This window comes from Podarcis bocagei, assembly GCF_964188305.1.
Source record: "Podarcis bocagei genome assembly, chromosome: 16".
NCBI classification, from domain to species: Eukaryota; Metazoa; Chordata; class Lepidosauria; order Squamata; family Lacertidae; genus Podarcis; species Podarcis bocagei.
In genome coordinates, this window is record NC_138142.1 from 4,507,391 (window position 1) to 4,527,693 (window position 20,303).

At 50.0% G+C, this 20,303-nt stretch overlaps 1 protein-coding gene across 10 annotated transcripts in view; it reads right to left on the reverse strand.

Annotated features, from left to right (window-relative positions):
- Positions 1-394: 394 nt before the first annotated feature.
- The window catches only part of PITPNM2 (phosphatidylinositol transfer protein membrane associated 2), a 196,018-nt gene continuing 176,109 nt past the window's right edge, over positions 395-20,303 (reverse strand). For all 10 annotated transcript variants that reach the window (XM_081174673.1, XM_081174677.1, XM_081174671.1 and 7 more), the window contains 7 exons: positions 19,576-19,692; positions 11,358-11,474; positions 9,693-9,841; positions 9,386-9,535; positions 7,504-7,687; positions 5,461-5,589; positions 395-2,544 (listed from right to left, as the gene is read on the reverse strand). In XM_081174673.1, coding sequence (XP_081030799.1) covers positions 2,197-2,544; positions 5,461-5,589; positions 7,504-7,687; positions 9,386-9,535; positions 9,693-9,841; positions 11,358-11,474; positions 19,576-19,692 — 1,194 coding nt within the window. In that variant the 3' untranslated portion in view covers positions 395-2,196. The remainder of the gene's footprint in view (positions 2,545-5,460; positions 5,590-7,503; positions 7,688-9,385; positions 9,536-9,692; positions 9,842-11,357; positions 11,475-19,575; positions 19,693-20,303) is intronic.

Consider the following 20,303-nt stretch of genomic DNA (forward strand, 5'->3'; position numbering starts at 1 on the left):
GGAGAAAGGGAAGTCAATAGTGCTTGGGTTTTTTTTAAAAAAAAAGTAGTAAAAACTCGCCAAGATTTTCTTGTTGACTTCATCTGAGACAAGAGGCTTATAATCTTGCAGTATGGCTCATCATCAACCATTTAAGAAATGTTGGGAGTTGCAAGCTTCATTTGAAAAGAGCAGCAGTTTCCATGGATAAATAAATGGATTTTATCCCTTTTGGACAATCACATTCATATGGATGGAGCACACCATTTTAAATTTGGTGTTGAAACCCATGTAGCAAAGTAGCTTTTTACATGTCCAGGTGAGTTGTTGAGCCTCGTGGCTTGGAAAGAGGCCGTAATTCACAGTGCTGCCGAGTCTTGGTAATGAAAAGGAGAAACAATGAAAGAGATGTTGGTCTAGGGGGGGAAATGTTTTACGTATAAAGTGGAACACTGAACAAAGAAGCACACCTGTGCAAATATAAAAAATGCCAGAAGCTATAGGCAAGAAAGGGCAACCCCAACTCTTGGAGAACTAGTCCATTATCTCAGGCTAACCGTGTTCTGCAGCAGCTGGAAACTGAATCTGCAGGGTGAGGTGGCGTGATGGTGGCTAGGGAAGTTTTGCAGACCCTTCCTTGTAGGTCTATGTTCCCTTGTGCAATTTACCCCCATTCTCAAACAGCTACTATAAGGTGTTGTAAACCAAGCACGTTCTTTAGAACTCGGGGCAGAGCTCGCAAATGCACTTCACAGAACTTTGCAGAAATCCAAATCATCAAACCTGCAACTCCTGTACAGAGAGTAGTTAGGGAAATTTAAGATATGTCTATCCTCTCCTTTAAAAAATCGCATTTCCTTGGTTTGCACCTCTCAATTTGTTGCACTTGTTCTTTTTAAATCTCCTGACATTGTTGGTGGGGAAAAGCCCTGTGTGTATGCATGTCTGCATTTGGGTAGATGCATCCTGGCTTAGCAACATTTGACTGTCATGCGCTATAAATAGGGAGGGTGTAGCTTCATAAAATAGTAATAGGCCTCCTTTCTAAAAATTATCAGTGCAAAACAAATAAAAACAATGAGGTTTTACAGTTGCATAACTATAGTTAAAAAGAAAAGCAAAATTTACATCCTCCGCTGAAAGCCATTGCAAAAGTTGGAAAGAAGGACGGACTCCCTTCTGGTCAAGAGGTCAAGAGGCAGAAGAGAAGTGGGCGGAGTGGGGAAGAATTTGGACTTCGCTTTTTTTAGGCTGAGCAAAAATAGCACACTGCTATTTGTTTCCTAGATGCTTGAAACTAACTGTTGGTACTTTCCAAAAGTACAAAGTAGTGACTGGGTAACTGCCCAACTTCTTTCACCCTGCCCCCTCCCTCACACACCAAAGAGCAGAAAGCAGCAGATAAAATCCTTTCTCTGCATTAGTACAATCCACCAGTTTCCAAAATCTGGTTTTTGTTTTCCCTCTTTTTTTAAGATGTTCACTTAAAAATAATCATAGGAAATTGTACCCAAATAAAACAAACTGCTAATCGGATCCCATGCTTCTCGCACCAAAGATGCCTTGAATTAGCCATTGTCAACATGACTTTGCTTCCTAGCAGAATAGGAGTGTGTTCTAAGCATCCTTTGCTTGTCTTGAACTCTTCCCTGTGTCCAACCCGAGTCTCTCCAGATTTCAGAAGTGGAGCAACTTATTTCAAAGCGGTGGCAGGATGCAGCTCCCTTCACTTCAGATAGCAGAACAAGCCCACAGTCGTGGCTCCCCTGCCTGACTCCTCCAGTTCTGTCCGCACATGGCACTGGGATCCTCCCGCCCTCCGTTGCATCTTTGACTGATGGCTAAGAAGCTGAGGAGGCACATAATTACAATCACCAAACCTGGGTAAGAAAGGGGGGGGCAGGAAAAAGCTGCACCCAGAAGCTGCCAAAGTATTCATCTTCCCCTTCCTGATGCCCATCTGCTTGAAAAGGCAGTTTTCTTGTTCCTCTTTGCACAGTGCTCTGCAAAAACCCAGTGCCCCCGTCACCAAGGCCTGTGTGTTTTGCATGGAGGGGGGAAAAACCAGTCTGTTATCGCCTCATAAAGTTATGACTGCCTCTCTGGCAATGAGTAGCACCATGTTTGCCCCACTACACCACACCACAGGCCTCGGTTGTTTCACCTCCGCTGCTGCTGCCATGCACGATTGCCTCCTGCTGCTGCCGTCCGGCTGCTCTACTTCTGCCCCAGGCCCCCCGGCTCCAGTCTGGAGGCTGTGCTCCGGCCCCAGCACCCTGTGGCAAGGCTCATGCTCCTCTGGCTGCGCTCCCTCTCCCTCTCCCGGTCACTCTCTGACTGACTCTGGGTTCGCTCCGGCCTGTAGCCACTGCTTCCGCTGGCTGCCGTGGCTGGCTGAGAGGAGATGGTGCGCAGCAAGTGGTTCCTCTTGCGCAGGAATTCCGTTTGGCCCGGGAGGCCAAAGCTGCCTTTCCGAAGAGCCATCCGGGTGGTGTTCTTGGCGGGGCGGGAGCGATGGGTGTATTCCAGCTGGGCCAGGTGGGCTGCGTATCCCTCGGTAATGAACTGCAAATTTAATTAAAATGAAAGCTTATTTTTGGAAGACATTTGCAGTCCAAGACTTCAGTCTAGTTTCATTGCCAAATGCAATTTCACAGCTGCCATTTCAGATGCTGCCAAGGCAACTGTTTACCAAGTGACAAATTTATCTCAGGTTGCCAGACCCAGAGAATAATCTGCCATACAGGATGTGGTTCTCACTGCTGAAGCGGGGTAAGTGGAATGTGTGAACCCCTCCATAAGCTGGTCATCTCTACCTTCCTGCCAAGTGTCAAGGAGAAGTCTCTCTGACACACTAGTTTAGAAATTGAGAAGCAGGCACCAAAATCTCCTCAGCAGCTGGCAAAACAATATAGGCAACAAACTTACTTGTATGTGCACCGGGATAAGTTATTCAGCAAAAAGCCATCTACCGTATTTTTCGCCCCATAGGACGCACCGGCCCATAGGACGCATCAAGTTTTTTTTGGGGGGAAATAAAGGGGAAAAAAATTATTCCCCCCCCAGGCGCTTGTGGGGCTGGCAGCGGGGAGAAGCGCTCTTCTCCCCGCAGCCCGCCTTCAGATCAGGTCCGGGGACAGCGGGGAGACGCGCTGCACCTCCCAGCTGTCCCCGGAGCTTGTGGGGCAGGAAGCGGGGAAAAGCGCTCTTCTCCCCGCCGCCCACCTTGAGATCAGGTCCGGGGACAGTGGGGAGACGCGCTGCGCCTCCCAGCTGTCCCCGGAGCTTGCGAGGCCGGCAGCGGGGAGAAGCGCCCTTCTCCCCGCCGCCCACCTTCAGATCAGGTCCGGGGACAGCGGGGAGACGCGCTGCGCCTCCCCACTGTTCCCGGAGCTTGCGGGGCTGGCGGTGGGGTCTCCCCGCCGTCAGCCTCCAAACCACTTCGGGAGACAGTGGGATGGCGGCGTTCTGGGGCTCTCCTGAAGCCTGGAGAGCGAGAGGGGTCGGTGCGCACCGACCCCTCTCGCTCACCAGGCTTCAGCGAAAGCCTGCATTCGCCCCATAGGATGCACACACATTTCCCCTTCATTTTTGGAGGGGAAAAAGTGCGTCCTATAGGGCGAAAAATACGGTAAATGTCAACCCAAATAAGCAAATTTGCTAAACATATTAATGCTGTTTCTGCAATGGCCATTATTCATCTTTGATACACTTTGTGTATATATGTATTTTATTTAATATAATATATGTCTAAACTGTGTTTCATCAAATGGATTCCAAGGAAGTGTACAAATATGCGTACTCAGTTCTCCATCGCCTAAGCTTGGACCATGCTATTAAAAGACCCAAATCAAAAATTTTAAAAATCTCTTAAAGCACACTGTTAAATCTTGATAGTACAAATGTAACACTGATCCCCTGAAAATTTTGACTGAAATATGCTTCTGTTTTCAGAAAGACACATAGCCAGGCAAGGCATAGGCAGGCTTGCTGCTTCTCCCCTATCCAATGACTTCCCATCTTGTTCCAGGCCTACTGGGCTACTTGCCTGCTTTTCCTGCGCATCCCCTGACTGGGTCCGTTTTTGTCTCTCCATAGATGAGGCAGATACCTTATATGGAGTCAGCATTTGGTGCATTTAGCTCAGTACAGCTGACTGGCAGCGGCCCTCCAGGGTTTTAGGCAGGGGTCTCTCCCAGCCCCACATGAAGATGCTGAAGACTGAAGAAGCTAGAATTTTCTGTATGCAGAGCAGATGCGCTACCTCTGAGCTACAGTCACTTCTGCAACTACCTCAGGAGATGCTTGGCTTTCTTTCCACCATTCCTCTCCTCCATGCCAACAAAGATGGCACCATAAAGGTAAGATCTGTGCTAGACTGCTGGTGCTCCAAAATGCCACCCTCCTCTACATCTTCTCTGGGTATCTCTTCGGAGCCACTTCTCGTGAGCCCCACTGACACAGAAGTGGCACCAGAGGCATAGCTAGGGGGGGGATGGGCACTTGGCGACCACACCACTGGGGCAGCACTGACCGTGGGGCCTGCACCATGCCTGAGCCACACATCTCCTCTGGGAGTGATGTGATGCACTGGCTCCCGGTGGAGTACAGGATCAGGTTTAAGGTGCTGGTTTTAACCTTTAAAGCTCTATACGGCCTAGGACCCTCGTACCTACGGGACCACCTCTCCTGGTATGTCCCACAGAGGACCTTACGGTCTTCAAACAATAACATCTTGGAGGTCCTGGGCCACAGGGAGCTTAGACTGGCCTCAACCAGAGCCAGGGCTTTTTTGGCTGTGGCCCCAATCTGGTGGAACGTTCTGTCACAAGAGACGAGGGCCCTGCGGGACTTGACATCTTTCTGCAGGGCCTGCAAGACAGAGTTGTTCCACCGGGCCTTTGGCCAAGGCACACTCTGACCCCCTTCTTTGGTAATCCTCACAGAACTCTAGCCCAATGGTTGCCATTAATTTGATTTTGAATTGATTTTAAAATGAATTTATTTTAGAATGCTGTGTTACTTTTATTGTTGTTAGCCGCTCTGAGCCCGGCTTCGGCTGGGGAGGGCGGGATATAAATAATAAAAAAATTAATTCTTCTTCTTCTTCTTCTTCTTCTTCTTCTTCTTCTTCTTCTTCTTCTTCTTCTTCTTCTGCTGCTACTGTGGCGGCTCAGGCACCTGCAGGCTCCGTGCTGCCCAAAATGGCAGTGTGCGGCTTTGCATCTGCTCACCGCCTCCCCCTCTGCTGCCCTACAGCTGAGGGGGAGGCAGTGAGCAGACTCCTTGGAGGCTCCGTGCAGCACGCCCTGCCCCGGCTTGCCCTGCCCTGCCTCCAGGCACAGGAGCCACCCCAGGCGCCTGAGCAGCCAGCTACACCGCTGAGTGGCACAGCTGCAGGGTTTGGACAGGCTGCACCCCCAGCTTCATCATACAGGCACTCATCTATCCCTTGTGAAAGCATCTGAATTCTGAGGTTACCTGACAATGGTTCTGTAACTTCTTGGTTGGCCGCCCAACAATGTAGATCTGCATAGGCGGCAGGCTGATGGAGGTGTAGACCGAGACATCCTTGGTGGATCCATAGGCCGCATGGATCTTCATGTCGAGCTGCAGGGTGCAGGGCAAGAAAAGGCAAATCACTGGCAACTGGGAGGGAAATGTACCCTCTGGAATAGCACCAGACCCTTGGTTTTCACACAAAGATGTTGCAATGTAGCATCTTTTGTAGGATGCCTTGGGAAAAGGTTGTAATGTTAAGAGTAAGGATGCATTTTAGGAAAAGTGCTCGGGAAGGCCAACACCCTCCTTGAATGCTCAAAAGCAGGACTGGCGTTCACAAGGTTCACCCTGATCCTGCAAGCCCACCGGCACAATTTCCCCCAGTAACTTACGCTGGGCCAGGAGGAAGGCAGCGGTGCCAGCAGCAGCTGCTGCTTCTTCAGGGCCTTCCATCTGGGAAGGGCACAGCGAGGGGTCTTGGTCACAGCCTGCCCAGAAGTGGTGCCACTTTGGGCAGGGTTTGGGGGCATCATTCCAGGGCTTCACCTACCAAGATGAGCAGTCTGGCCAAGTATACATGTTGTAAATCACTCTGATTTTTTTTATGAATAGCGGCATATGAAAATAGATAAATAAAAGTAATGTGCTTATAATAAAAGCTGCATAAAAATGTGTATATTATAAAATCTCATGCAAAAAAGATATTATAAAACTGCTTTGTGTACATTAGACAAAAGTGCATTAAAATGTGTACAGTGGTACCTCTGCATACGCACACCTCTAGTTGTGTATCCTTCAGGATGTGAACGCAGCAAACCCGGAAGTATTTTTCTGGGTTTCGCTGCGCGCGCATGTGCAGAAGCGCTCTACCGCACCGCATGCATGCGCAGAAGCAGCACCTCCGGTTGCAAATTGCTCGGGATCTGACCGGAGCTCCGGAACTGTGCGCAACCAGAGGTACCACTGTATATTGAAAGAGAAATCTGCACTAAAATGATGAATTTTCATCAGGCTTCTTTTTAAAAAGTTGCAAACTGATGTGGCATTGTTGAGAACTGAAGAATGGAAAAATGAGAAACAGAGAGAAACTTGAACCTGACACCTTTTCCTATTTCTATTACCAAAGAGCCTCTGAAGACACTTGGAGTCTAACATTGCCTAACTGGGCAACTGCCCCACAGCCTGCAGCCGCCACCTCTGCTTCTTCCTTGCCTGCCCAAAGGGAAGTTTCTTTGTCTACTGGCAGGGGAAGAGGGAGGTGGAGGAGAGTGCTCAGCGCTTTTGGAGGGATTTCGCACATGCTCACTTAGAACATACACCATCCACAGCACCTTTTTGGGAAAACGAATGGATGCTCTTGCATCCCTAGTTAAAATGTCTCAGGTGGATGTAATGAAGAGGTTGGATGGCCATCAGTCATGGATGCTTCAGTTGAGATTCCTGCATTGTCGGGGGTGACCCTTGTAATCCCTTCCAACTCTATGATTCTATGAACTATGGTTAAAAATTGAACCTCAGTGAACCGAGTTTGTCAAAACTGTGTTTGTTAGATGTAAAAAATTCCTTCCAGTAGCACCTTAAAGACCAACTAAGTTAATTCTTGTTAGATGTTTAAGAAGTTCTGATCAGCTGATTAGTTCTGAGGGAATTCTCCTCTGTATTAGTATATATTCCTGTTATGGACTAGAGCTTAGCTACTAAGACAGACAGAACACCTCTCTATTTCTCCTAATATGATATACTGGGTTTTTCTGTTCCCCAAAGTATTATCAGTTTCTTTTCTCTCTGGACTCTGTTTGCTATATTTAAGTGACTTCGCTAACAACTGGCCAGTGCCTGGAACATCACCAAAAATCTTCCAGTATCTGTTGGATGCTTAGTTTGCTTCAGGATGACACCTCCCCACACTACCCACAGATATTTCCATGCACTGTTTGGATAGACACAGCCTCTGGGCCTTTGAGAAGTTCTCCCTAAACCTGCTGAGAAAGAGAGAGAATGAACCCTGCTCTGCTTGCTTACTTCTGTGAGTAGGGACTTCAGGAAGTTGGCCTTGTGCCGCAGTGGGTCGTGAACCAGACCATCGCAGAATGAGACGATCCCATGGGGGAAGTTGTGCTGTGCTAACCAGGCAACCACCCGTTGCTTCTGCATGTCAGGCCGGCCCGTGACATAGATAATGAGGTAGCCAAGGTCTTGCCAGTGCCTAAGAAGGGGAAGAGAGAAAACAATTAATAAGAACAGGAGGGAGGGAGGATGTATGCAGCACATTACAGGCTGGGGATCTGGCAAGGGGGAGTGGGAAGGGCTTTAACCATTTGCCCGCTGCTGTAGTCCTGAACCATCTTGGCACATTCACGAGCCTATTTGTATTAGAAATGCTTCTGACGAGATGATTTCAGAGGAAAACTCTCCAAGTGTTGCCAATAGGTGCTTTGTTTGTACTTTCCCCCAACTTATAACCAACACAAGAAGCTGCCTTATGTTGAGTTAGGCCAGGAAACTCCCAGACCTAAATCGAGATTTCAGAGAAGGAACCTGGGAGCTTCTGCCTGCAAGGCCCTTCCCCCGCCAAGCAGCGGCCGCTCCCTAAGTCCTGGGAAATAAGTCCCTTAGCACAAGAGAGAACATGCCCTTTATTTTCTTTTCTTTTATTTTTTACTAACAACTGAGATGGAAGTGGAATCTTAGCTATCCACAAATATAGAGAGGAATTTGCCAGGAGCCGGCCTGCTGAAGCTGCTATATGTGAAGCTAAGTGATCAATAGAAATTTATGCAATATTTATTCCCTTGCACAGCACATAAATGCTTGCTCTTCTATCCCCACAAATACCTTTTGTAAACATATTATCCCAGTCTTTCATTCTTAAATTTGATATATTTGCTAAATTCATTTAGGACATTTGTAACCTACTTTCCAATCACATCTTTTCTCATTTTGTGTTCTCAGATCTTTTTGTATGTGCAACTAAAAGGACCAGGAAATGAATTTTGGAACCCCAAGAAACTTGGGTGGGGAAACCATCATCTCTAAGAGGTTCAGGCCACAGAAAGGGGGCCTTGGAACAGGGATGTGCTATGAAGAAGTTATGCCCCTGGAACAAAGAATGCTATTTTAACCCCCCCCCCACTATTTTATTATTAACAGAGGGGAGACAGGAGTCCTAGATTTCAGAGTATTTGTGCCATGAAACAAAAGTAGCTCTTTAATATGTGGCAAAGGAGGAGAGAACCATCCAGTATACAATAATTAGCCCACTAATGCCAGAATAGGGACGCGGGTGGCGCTGTGGGTAAAACCTCAGCGCCTAGACTTGCCGATCGTCAGGTCGGCGGTTCGAATCCCCGCGGTGGGGTGCGCTCCCGTTGCTCGGTCCCAGCTCCTGCCAACCTAGCAGTTCGAAAGCACCCCCGGGTGCAAGTAGATAATAGGGACCGCTTACTAGCGGGAAGGTAAACGGCGTTTCCGTGTGCTGCGCTGGCTCACCAGATGCAGCTTGTCACGCTGGCCACGTGACCCGGAAGTGTCTGCAGACAGCGCTGGCCCCCGGCCTCTTAAGTGAGATGGGCGCACAACCCTAGAGTCGGACACGACTGGCCCGTACAGGCAGGGGTACCTTTACCTTTAATGCCAGAATATTTATGTTACTGCTAACACAGTTTTGTGAATTGTCACTGTCTGGATTCCCATCCCCCTATTTTATGTAGATATCAACCCCTCAGGACAAATACTTCATGACTCTAATGGACTCTGGCTCACAAAAGCATATGCTATAATTAAGGTTTCTCCCTGAAACCCTGAGGGTCAGCAACTTCCCTTTTAAAAATGAAAGGGGATATTTTCATAATTTTGCACTCCAAAGTACAACAGCAGACACAAAGCATTTCCAAATCCTTCATACCGTACTACATCAACTGCTCCAGCTCTGACTTTGGGGTCACTGCCCATGATTGAAACACTGGCTGCAAAGGAACCGTCAATGCTGAAAACCACAAACTCAGTCCCCCTGGGCAGAACAGTGATGTAGCTGTCGGCGTACGTGTGGTCGCCTCTAAAGGAAAAGGGAAAAGGGAGGTACTGAGTTAGTTAAGAGACTGATCAGGGAGCAAACATGTTTGGGTCAGTCCCTTGCCCTCAAACATTGTAGCTCCAAGTTCAAGTTACTTATAAAGGGATGCAGAAGCCAAACATCCTGCAGCAAAACTTACCTGACCACCATCTTGACAGGATATACGCCAATGCCCAGCCGCCTGTTTTCGGGGATAATGTAGGAAATCCTACCACTGCTGTTGGTGACCTCTGTGTCAAAGTAAGCCCATTCTCCTGATGGGGGTTGTGTCATGATATGAATATCCACCTACGGCACAAAGGAAATTGGGAGGAAGAAGTATGTGGAATCATGAACATGCGTAGCAAGTAAGAATCTAGCAAATTATCTTGTTCTGATTTCAAGGTTTCAGGACATTCATTCTTTGTCTACTATCTTCTTGTCTACTATCTATGGTCTTCAGCATGTCTGCACACAGTATTAAAAGTGTCTTAGGTAGCAGGGCCACAAATAACTTCCAGTGCCTGAGATCTTACGAGAGTCACTGCCAATCATAACAGACTATAATAAAAATAATAATTTGTTTAATTTGTTAAATTTATTATATTTATATACCACTCTTCATCCTAAGATGTCAGAGCAGTTATAATGAGGGGGGTGGATCAATTGTATACCGTGGTTTAAGCTATGTCTCTTCCATTTTTGAAATGAAGACTATGAACTCCTTGGGGGCATTTGACATTTATCTAACGCTTAGGTTACTTTGCAGAGCACCCTGAACACTGGGGGTGTTACTCTCTAGCACTCTTATGACCCCTTCCAATATTAGCCTCAAGACTAATTTCAAACACCCTGAAGCAAGGCTGAGTGTGCGCGTTTGGTGAAAAAACAGGACACCAATTATAACAAATAAATAAATACATGCCACCATTCCTGCCAAGTACAATGCAGAAAAGGTGCTCATTTTATTCTACAATGAAGACAGGGCTTCTCAAACTGTGGTCTGTGGACCATTAGTAGTTCTCAGGTGGTTGGTGAAGAACACATACAATTTGAATTTATGGAATTTGAACTGTAATGCAAGAAAATACAATATAAGCAATAAAAGAAACAATACAAATGTGATTAAAAATCAAACAGCCTCTAGCACAGCACACTGCAATTGCTATAAGAGACAGAAAAACAATGAGGTGGTCTGCCAAGAACCTCAACGATTTTAAAGTTGTTGGGGGGGAATTGTTTGGAACCTCTGACATTCCTAAACAATTTCTCCTAATAAAAAGAGAATATGAATATTGGATCCTGGCCTGGGAACTACAGAGAAGAAAAAGGATGACAGCAGCAATTCCTAATAACAATATTTGCTATGCCCACATCAGAGGCAAAAGCACCTTCTCTGTATCACTTGCAAAAGTGCCCTTACATGAAGTCACAAATCAAGTTTCTGAGCAGACAGAAGCAGACCCAGTTAATTGATAGAGCATTACATAGCAGCACTATATAGTAACTTGGTGCCTTGTGGATGTCTTAGATTACAATTCTCACCAGTCTCAGCCAGCATGACCTCATTTGACAATAGACCTCTTGGATTCAGGTCATCTATCGTGTGTGTGTGTGTCTGTGTGATGATCAGGCTTCAGGTTCTGTTTATGTTGAATAGCACCAAGCACATTTCAGTTTCAGTTGATCCAGACATTAAATCTATCTGCAAGTTGGGCGTTTAAGATTTATACTCTGAACAAAAAGTTATTGTAGAAAGATAAATGGAACATTTATTTTCTTCTTTGTTTTAAAGGGATCTGATTAGATCTGTAACAAACAATACCTTTTCTCCTGTGAGTGTGACCATGTCCAAGGGGCCATACATAAACCTTCCAGTTAACATCTGGGGTCCGTCCTCATTGGCAATAGCATCATTTATTCGGTGATTGGCTGTGACGTTCTATGAAGAAAAGAAAAACAAGCTTGTTTTTTCCTGCTCTGGAGGTGAGGAGCCAAAACAATGGATTCAAGTTACATGAAAAGAGATTCTGACTAGACATCAGGAAGGACTTTCTGATGGCAAGAGCTGTTTGACAGTGGAAAGGACTCCCTTGGAAGGTGCTGGACTCTCCTTCATTGGAGGCTTTTAAGCAGAGGTTGGGATGCCATCTGCCATGAACACTTTATTGAGATTCCTGACTTGAAGGGGTCTGGACTAGACAGGGGTCTGGACAGGGGTCTGGACCTCAGGGTCCCTGCCAGCTCTACAATACTATGATTCAAAGCCTCTCCTTTCTGCAAGTTAGGTCTATCACCTACCAGCCTGAGGGTGCTGTGTCTTTACCACAGCATCACAAACATTTATTTATTCACTTATGTAGACCCACCAATGTGCATGGTGCAGAGAACAAATAGTTAAGGAAGACACTGTTCTAGAAGGCAGGGCATAAACATTTAAAATAACAACGACAAATATTTATTTGTAAAATGTTTATGTATTTACATAATGTATTGTCAGAGCTGCTTGAAGATCCTAGCTCACAGAGGATCACGCTAGCCAGCGATCATTAAGTAAAAGTCTTTATTGAATTGCAGTTTCCATTCTCACGCTGCTGCGCGCAACTCTACGTCTAGTAGCTAGATCGGCGAAGCTCCGTCTGAGTCTCCGCCCCTTGTGCACCAACTTAATATCCTAGCCCTGCTCCACCTTTTCCGCCTGACTGTCCTCCTCTGGGTCCCTCTACCCCCCGGGGTTTCTTCCTTCCTGGATTCTTCTGACGCTGACCCGGACCCTCCTGCCTCCTTGCGCCGGGCTTTAGGACCTGGTTCCCTTTCCGGGCTGCTTACTGCGCCGCCTTCCTCTGCATTTGAACTTGGCGCGCGCGCCCAACCTTCCACTTTCCTCTTAACCGTTTCTTCGCTCCCCGATGGAGGTGTGGCCACTCCTGACTCATGCCCTCCCTCCTGTGGTGAGCTGCCAGCGCTTGCCCCCTGGCTCCCTTCTTCTTCCCTGCTCCCTGGCGGTGACGCTGGTCCCGATTTCCAACTGCTCTCCCCTGAGTCCCCTCTGGCTCTATCTTCCTGGGGTGCCCCCCTAGACTCCCCCCTTGCCCTGGCCACTGGTGCTCCTTTCTGTGAATCCTCTGATTCACTGGAAAGACTAGGAGATCTCGGGTCGTCGTCATCACTCATCTTTTCTTCTGCCTCCTCCCCTTCGCTCTCTGTTTCCTCCCTTGGCCTTGCCTCTGCTCCTAAATCCCTGACATCCATCCCCCCCTCGAAGCCCCCCATTCCCCCCTCCCCTCCTTCCGGTGCTGGAGCTGGGTGCTGCTGTTGCAAAGGGATGAACGTCGGATATCGTTCGCTTCCCGTGGCGGGCCTCCATCTGAAGTCTCGCGGGTCTCCCTCCCTGCTCTCGTCGACGACGGTCACCTCCGCTTCCATCTCTGTGCCGCCGTGCTCGAAACCAGGGTCGTCCCCGAAAACGTCCATGTCCGTTTCTCCCTCACTTCCTCCTGGCGGCGTTGCTCGTCCTGGGCCTTCCAGCCACCTTCTGCGGAACTGCTCCTCTGGTCTATCGTCCCACCAATACGAGGGTTCTGATGCAGATCCCGAGGGTGACCCCTCCGGGGAACGGACGTCTTGTGTCGGGTCCTCTTCCGAGTCGAACCCCCGGAAAGTGCTGGCCGAAAGCGTGGGCGTGAAAAGCCAGTCGTCGAAAAAGTCTGCTGGCATAGGTCTATGTGGGAAGAGGGCATGAAACTCGTCTTTGAGTAGAGGTTCGTCCAAGGCGTAGCCCGGCACCCAGCTGTTCGCACTGGCCGGGGTGCCCTCCTTGGCGAGAAAGTATTCTACCCCCTCTTCCCCCCATCTGGAGTCCAAAATCTCCGTGACTTCGTTGATGCGCTCCTTCTGTGCCACTCCCGCGTGCCCTGTTCTGTCTCTGACCGGACTCGGCGCCGTTCCGGGTTCCTGGAACCTGTGCGGTGCCTTGTAGGGAGTGAGCACCGATCTGTGGAACACCGGATGCATTCTGGAACCCTCCGGAAGTGCCAGTCTGAAAGCTACCGGGTTGACCTGCTCTTCGACTTGGTAGGGCCCCAGTTGTTTATGCCCTAGTTTCTTCTTGGCCAACGACCTGGCCGGCACTGCGTGGGCTGCTAACCAGACCCAGTCTCCCACGTGGAGCTCTTCGCCAACCCTTCTGTGTCTGTCCGCTTGTACCTTGTATGCGTGTTTGGCCAGCTCCAGGTGGCGCCTCAGCTGATCGTGGACTTCCTGCAGCTCCGACGCGAACGCATCTGCCGTCTGCGGCTCCCCCTCCCCCATTCTTTCCAGTCCCGGGAAGGTTCTGGGGTGCCTCCCGTTGTTGGCGAAGAACGGCGTGACCCCCGTGGACACGTGCTTCGTGTTGTTGTAGGCGAACTCGGCAAGCGGCAGGTAATCCACCTACGTCGCAGGCTGTTGATTCGCATAGCATCTCAGGTACTGCTGCATGATGGCATTGACCCGCTCCGCTTGCCCGTTGGTCTGCGGGTGTCTCGCCGACGCCAGGTTGATCTTGACGTTCAGGAAGCCCATCAGCTTCTTCCAGAAATTCGAGATGAACTGCCGCCCGCGGTCGGACAGAATAGACCGTGGCAGACCGTGAACCTTGAACACGTGGTCTATGAACAGTTTGGCGGTTTGCTCCGCCGTGGCCACCTTAGCACACGGAATGAAATGGGCCATCTTGGAAAACAGGTCCACCACCACCAGCACTGCCGTCTTGCCCCTCGAGCTGGGCAGATCTGTGACAAAGTCCAGAGCCACCCTTTCCCAAGGTTCGACCGGAGTTTGCAGCGGTTCCAACAGTCCGGCCGGCGGTCTGTGCACTGGTTTGGCCCTCTGGCAGGTGTCACACCTCGCCACGTAGTCTGCGACCTCCCCTCTCATTCCAGGCCACCAGAAATCCCTGGCTACTAATTCCACCGTCTTCTCCTTGCCAAAGTGCCCGGCCGTGGGCGCGTCGTGCAGCTGCTGCAGCACCTTGGCGCGAAGGTCGTCTCCCGGCACGTAGATGGCCCCTTTACGGATGAGCAATCCATCTCGTAGCTGGAAACCGTCGGCCACAGCCTTGCCCCTTTGCACCTCTGCCATCTTTGCTTGCGCGAAGGAGTCATCCTGCAACGCTCGTCGCACCGCCTCCAGGTCCACGGTGGCCGCGGCGCACGCCCATACTGTTGGTGCGAAGATGTGCATGGCTGCCGCTGGCGTTGCGTCCTCCAGATACTGTGGCTTACGGGAGAGGGCGTCCGCCATGATGTTAGTGTCCCCCGGGACATACTCTATGCGGAAGTCGAAGTTCGCAAAAAACTCAGCCCAGCGTATCTGCCTCTGGTTTAGGAACTGTGCCGTGCGCCAGTGCTCCAGATTCTTGTGGTCCGTGCAAACCTGCACCGTGTGCTTGGCGCCGATCAGGAAGTGCCGCCACGCTTTGAACGCTGCATGAATGGCCAGCAACTCCCTGTCCCAGATGGTGTAGTTCTGCTCGGACTTGCTGAGCTTCCTGGAGTAAAACGCTCCCGGTCGCCACACCCCCTGCTGGTCCTTTTGCAGCAGGACCGCCCCCACGGCTCTGTCCGAGGCGTCTGTCTCCACCCTCATCGGCCTGCTGGGGTTGACGTGAAGCAGCTGCTCTTCCGACGCGAAGAGACGCTTGAGTGCCTGAAAGGACTGCTCCGCCTCCTCCGTCCAAACGAACTTCTTTTTCTTGGAGCTAAGCGTGTCTGTGATGGCTGCTGTCTGCATAGCGAAGCCCTTGATAAACTTGCGATAGAAGTTCGCAAAGCCGACAAACCTTTGGACCTCTTTCCGGTTGCGTGGGCTCTTCCAGTCCAATACCGCTCGAACCTTGGCGCTGTCCATGGCGAGCCCCTTGTCAGACAACTTGTAGCCCAGAAAATCCACCTCCGTCACGTCGAATTGGCACTTCTCCAGCTTGGCGTAGAGCCTATGTTGCTTTAGTCTGGTCAGCACTTCCTTGACGTGCCTGTCATGCTCCTGCTGCGATTCCGAAAAGATCAGGATGTCATCTAAGAAACAGACGCACGTCTTGTAGAGAAGTCCCGCCAACACGTGATGCATGAAAGCTTGAAAAACGTGGGAGCCATTTTGCAGTCCAAAAGGCATAACTCTGTATTCGTAGGTACCCAGTGGCGTGAACATGGCCGTCTTCCACTCATCCCCCTCCCGCATGCGAATGAGGTTATACGCCCCTCGCAGGTCTAATTTGGTGAACACTTTTCCCTTCCGCACCTTCGCCAGGAGGTCGTCGATTCGGGGCATGGGGAAGTCCGACGGCTTGGTCACACTGTTTAAAATGCGATAGTCCACTACCAGTCTTTTTTGGGGCGTGTCTCGCTTTTTAACAAAGAATACAGGACTGCCCCCCGCTGCCTTGGACTCTCGGATGAAACCGCGCTCCAAATTATGATCGATGAACTCTTTGAGTTCCTGCAGCTCGTCCTCCGACATGGAATACAGTTTCCCTTTAGGCAGCGCCGCCCCCGGCAGCAGGTCAATTTTGCAGTCATATGGTCTGTGAGGGGGCAGCCTGTCCGCCTCCTTCTCGCAGAAAACTTCCAAAAATTCTGCGTACTTGTGGGGAATCGCTTGCAGCGTGCCTAGCAGCAGCTGTGACTCCTCTTCCTCTCCTTCCTGCCGGTGCATGATGCAGTGTTCAGCACAAAAGGAAGAGCCGAAGACCAGCTGCCTCTGGTACCAAGCCAGCGTTGGGCTGTGCTTGTCCAGCCAACTCATTCCCAATACAATGGGCGTATCCGATAGTTGAGTAACATTGAAGCTGATGATTTCTTTGTGATTCCCAAGTCGCATCGCCATTGGCGGCGTCTGCTTCACCACTTGCCCCCCTAGCAACTCCCTGCCATCCACCGTGACAACCTGCAGGGGCAGTGTGGCCGGCAGCAACTGTATAGCGTGCTTGTCGACAAAGTCCTGCCCTATAAAGTCCGCGTTGCTGCCCGAGTCCACTGTGATGGGCACGTCCATGGTGATTCCATTGGGCAGCTGGAGAGATGCGGTGAGCCTCACCACTGGTTTGGGCGGGAGGGGGTTCACGGGCTGTAAAATCTCTGGGGACTGCGGCACTAACACGTCTGGCTGGGCCCCAGGGCCTCTTCCTCCAGCCAGACTGCTTCGTTTCCCTGCTGTGTTCCTCCTTGCTGCGTTGCTGCAGTCACCATTGCCGAGGCTGCAGTGAGCTTGTGGAGCCTCTGGGGACACTCTTTCGCCATATGCCCTGGCTCCTCACAGACGTAACACTTCCTGTTCCCTCTAGGAGGCTTCGCTTTCACTGCTGCCGGTGCTAGGGCTCTGGTTGCTGACTGAGCCCTTGCACCTCCAACCTCCATAGGTTCGGCTCCTCCTCCTGGCGGAGGCGTGGATTGCGCCCGCGCTGCTTCTCTGGGAAGGAAGGAGGGGCCCCTGGCTGGTTCGCGCCCTCCACGCCCTTCGTCCCTGCTCCACGGGCGTTCTTCCAGCCTCACCCCCACTGCCAGTGCCCTCTGAACGACCTCCTGGGTGGTTCGGGGTCTCTCCCCCCTCGCGATCTCATCTTTAATCGAGCTGTGCAACCCCTCCCAAAAGAGGTCTCTTACAGGGGCCGAATCTCTGTCCCATTCCAGGGCACTGACCAAGGCGAAAAAGCGGGCATGGTACTGCCTGACGCTGGCCCTCCCTTGTCTTAGCCCATGCACCTCCTTCCGGGCAAGATCCACGTCAATGCTTGATAAAAAACACCCATCCATCGCTTTAATAAAGGCATCTGCATTCTGGAGCGCCGGATCCTTATCTCTCCATAAATTGCGTAGCCATGCTTTAGCATCCCCATGCAAATGAGACATGATGAATCCCACTCTCTCTTGCTCATCTCTAAAGTCTTTATGCAGCAGTTGCAGTGCGCACAGTACGTCTGCTCTAAAGTTGGGATACTGTTGCAGGTTCCCATCGAAGTGAGAGACCAGCCCGCCTGTGCGTCTCGCCAACCCAATTCCCTCCTGCCGGGGTGTCTGCTTTGTCAGCACATCTAACCTGACCTGGAGATCCCTGCAGGCGGCAGCTGCCTCCTCCTCTCTCTTCCTGGATGCGAGAGCCTCGGCATTCAGTTGTGCCACTGCTTTTCTGAGTTCCTCTATCTGCTGCTCAGCCGTCATGTCGTCTGCCGTTCGTGAGCTCGCTAGTGGGCACCTGCTTCTCTCCCCTCCTCGAGGTTGTAGATGCCCACAATTGAGTGAGACGGAGCTTACTGTCAGAGCTGCTTGAAGATCCTAGCTCACAGAGGATCACGCTAGCCAGCGATCATTAAGTAAAAGTCTTTATTGAATTGCAGTTTCCATTCTCACGCTGCTGCGCGCAACTCTACGTCTAGTAGCTAGATCGGCGAAGCTCCGTCTGAGTCTCCGCCCCTTGTGCACCAACTTAATATCCTAGCCCTGCTCCACCTTTTCCGCCTGACTGTCCTCCTCTGGGTCCCTCTACCCCCCGGGGTTTCTTCCTTCCTGGATTCTTCTGACGCTGACCCGGACCCTCCTGCCTCCTTGCGCCGGGCTTTAGGACCTGGTTCCCTTTCCGGGCTGCTTACTGCGCCGCCTTCCTCTGCATTTGAACTTGGCGCGCGCGCCCAACCTTCCACTTTCCTCTTAACCGTTTCTTCGCTCCCCGATGGAGGTGTGGCCACTCCTGACTCATGCCCTCCCTCCTGTGGTGAGCTGCCAGCGCTTGCCCCCTGGCTCCCTTCTTCTTCCCTGCTCCCTGGCGGTGACGCTGGTCCCGATTTCCAACTGCTCTCCCCTGAGTCCCCTCTGGCTCTATCTTCCTGGGGTGCCCCCCTAGACTCCCCCCTTGCCCTGGCCACTGGTGCTCCTTTCTGTGAATCCTCTGATTCACTGGAAAGACTAGGAGATCTCGGGTCGTCGTCATCACTCATCTTTTCTTCTGCCTCCTCCCCTTCGCTCTCTGTTTCCTCCCTTGGCCTTGCCTCTGCTCCTAAATCCCTGACATGTATGTAAATACATAATGTATGTAAATGTAAATTTATGAATTATGTATTTAAAAAATCAAAGTGGTTTACAACAAGTGCACATAAAGCCATACAATAAAAAGCACGTAAAATGTTAAAATTGGACGCCAATCAGTTATTGGAAATATTGGAGTACAATATGTGGAATGCTTTGAGAAGCAAGACAGGCTGCAAATCACTCGCCCATCAACGGGAGAAGAGAAGAAGAAACACAGAGGGGAAGAGCAGGATGGCGCCAAGGTCCCTATTTCAAATCCTGCCTATGCATGAGTGGCTTGGGAGCGCATGAATGGCAACTGAAATTGTTAAGTGGCAGCCAAGGAGACCTCATTTCCACATATCTTATAGGACTTCTTATGCCTTTTACAGAGTTGGACCATTGGCCCATCCACCTCAGTACTGTTTATATGGACTAGGAGGTGCTCTTGAGGGTTTCAGACAGGAGTCTTCCTCACCTACACCTGGAGATGCAGAATTGGATCAGGAATCTTTTGGATGCAAAGTGTGTGCTCTGTCACTGAGGTACAAGCATATGGTTGATGGTTAAACTAGTCAGCAAGATGTATGTGGGGGTGTCAGACGAGGACTGGGGGGGGATCCAGGTTCAAGCGCCAGCTCAAGTCAATAACCTCACTGGGTGTCCTTGCATCAGTTCCTAACTCTCAGCCTAACAGGGTTGTTGAGACTGAGGATTAAAAAGCGGAGGAAGAGGAACCACTTACAAATAAAACAAATAAAATTGTTTCATGCTCAGTAACAAGTTCCACAAGCGACTGTCTTTTTTTCGTGGTGACACAATCAATGCCAGATGCAATTTGCTAGAAAGCCATGGAGCAATGACTTAGAGGGGGAAGGTCTCCTCAGTGAAGCCAGTGAATTAACTCGCCTTAATGAAACCCTTGGACTGGCCAAATGGAGTGCATATTGCTTTCAATATAGAATAAAATTAAATTTTTCAAAAACAACGGAAGACTGTCCTTACCCTTAGCTTCACATGGGTCCTCTTGCGAAGCCACTTCTCCCTGGGCTTAGAAGGAGTAAAGACAGAGACCTCCTTCCCATCCAGCTCCAGGATGCTGGCGTTCTCGTGCCTCATCACCTGAGGAAAGCATAGCCTGATCAGGGATTTCCACAAAGCGCAAGAATCTACTACACTCTGTTTGCCAAGTGGAAGATGCCTAGCTCTGGTGGCAGCAGAAGTCACTGGAGCAGCTGAAATCACTGGACAATTCCGTTAACACAAGATGGGCTCTCCAATATCCAGTTCTTGCCCTATGCCTAGCCAACCCTGCAAACTTGTTGTAGCCTGTTTTTGCATAAGTTGCAGCCTGTTTGCACCCAAATCTGTTTCTGAATGTCCTTTGTTCCATTACTGGGGGCCAGGTGCTTTGCACATGTTGCACAACTGAGTGGCACTAGCTGGGGTTCTGCACTTATTTAAAAGGAAAGGTTTGGTTTTTTGTACTCCTACATTTTCCCTCTGCCATTTTTATTTTTAAAGAACTGGTAGTTATTCTAGATTAATTAAAACAGAGCCATAGGGTGAGTGTGAACAGATGGTATTTAAAACAATTAAGAGATGGGCAGAGTTGAAGTGGTCAGGAGAACACTTTCAATTGCGGCTGGAGTTTCCATTTGCGTATTGAAAGTGCTAAATGAATTATTAATGGCAACAAGCAACACTTGGAAGTGTCTTTGATGTCACTGTGC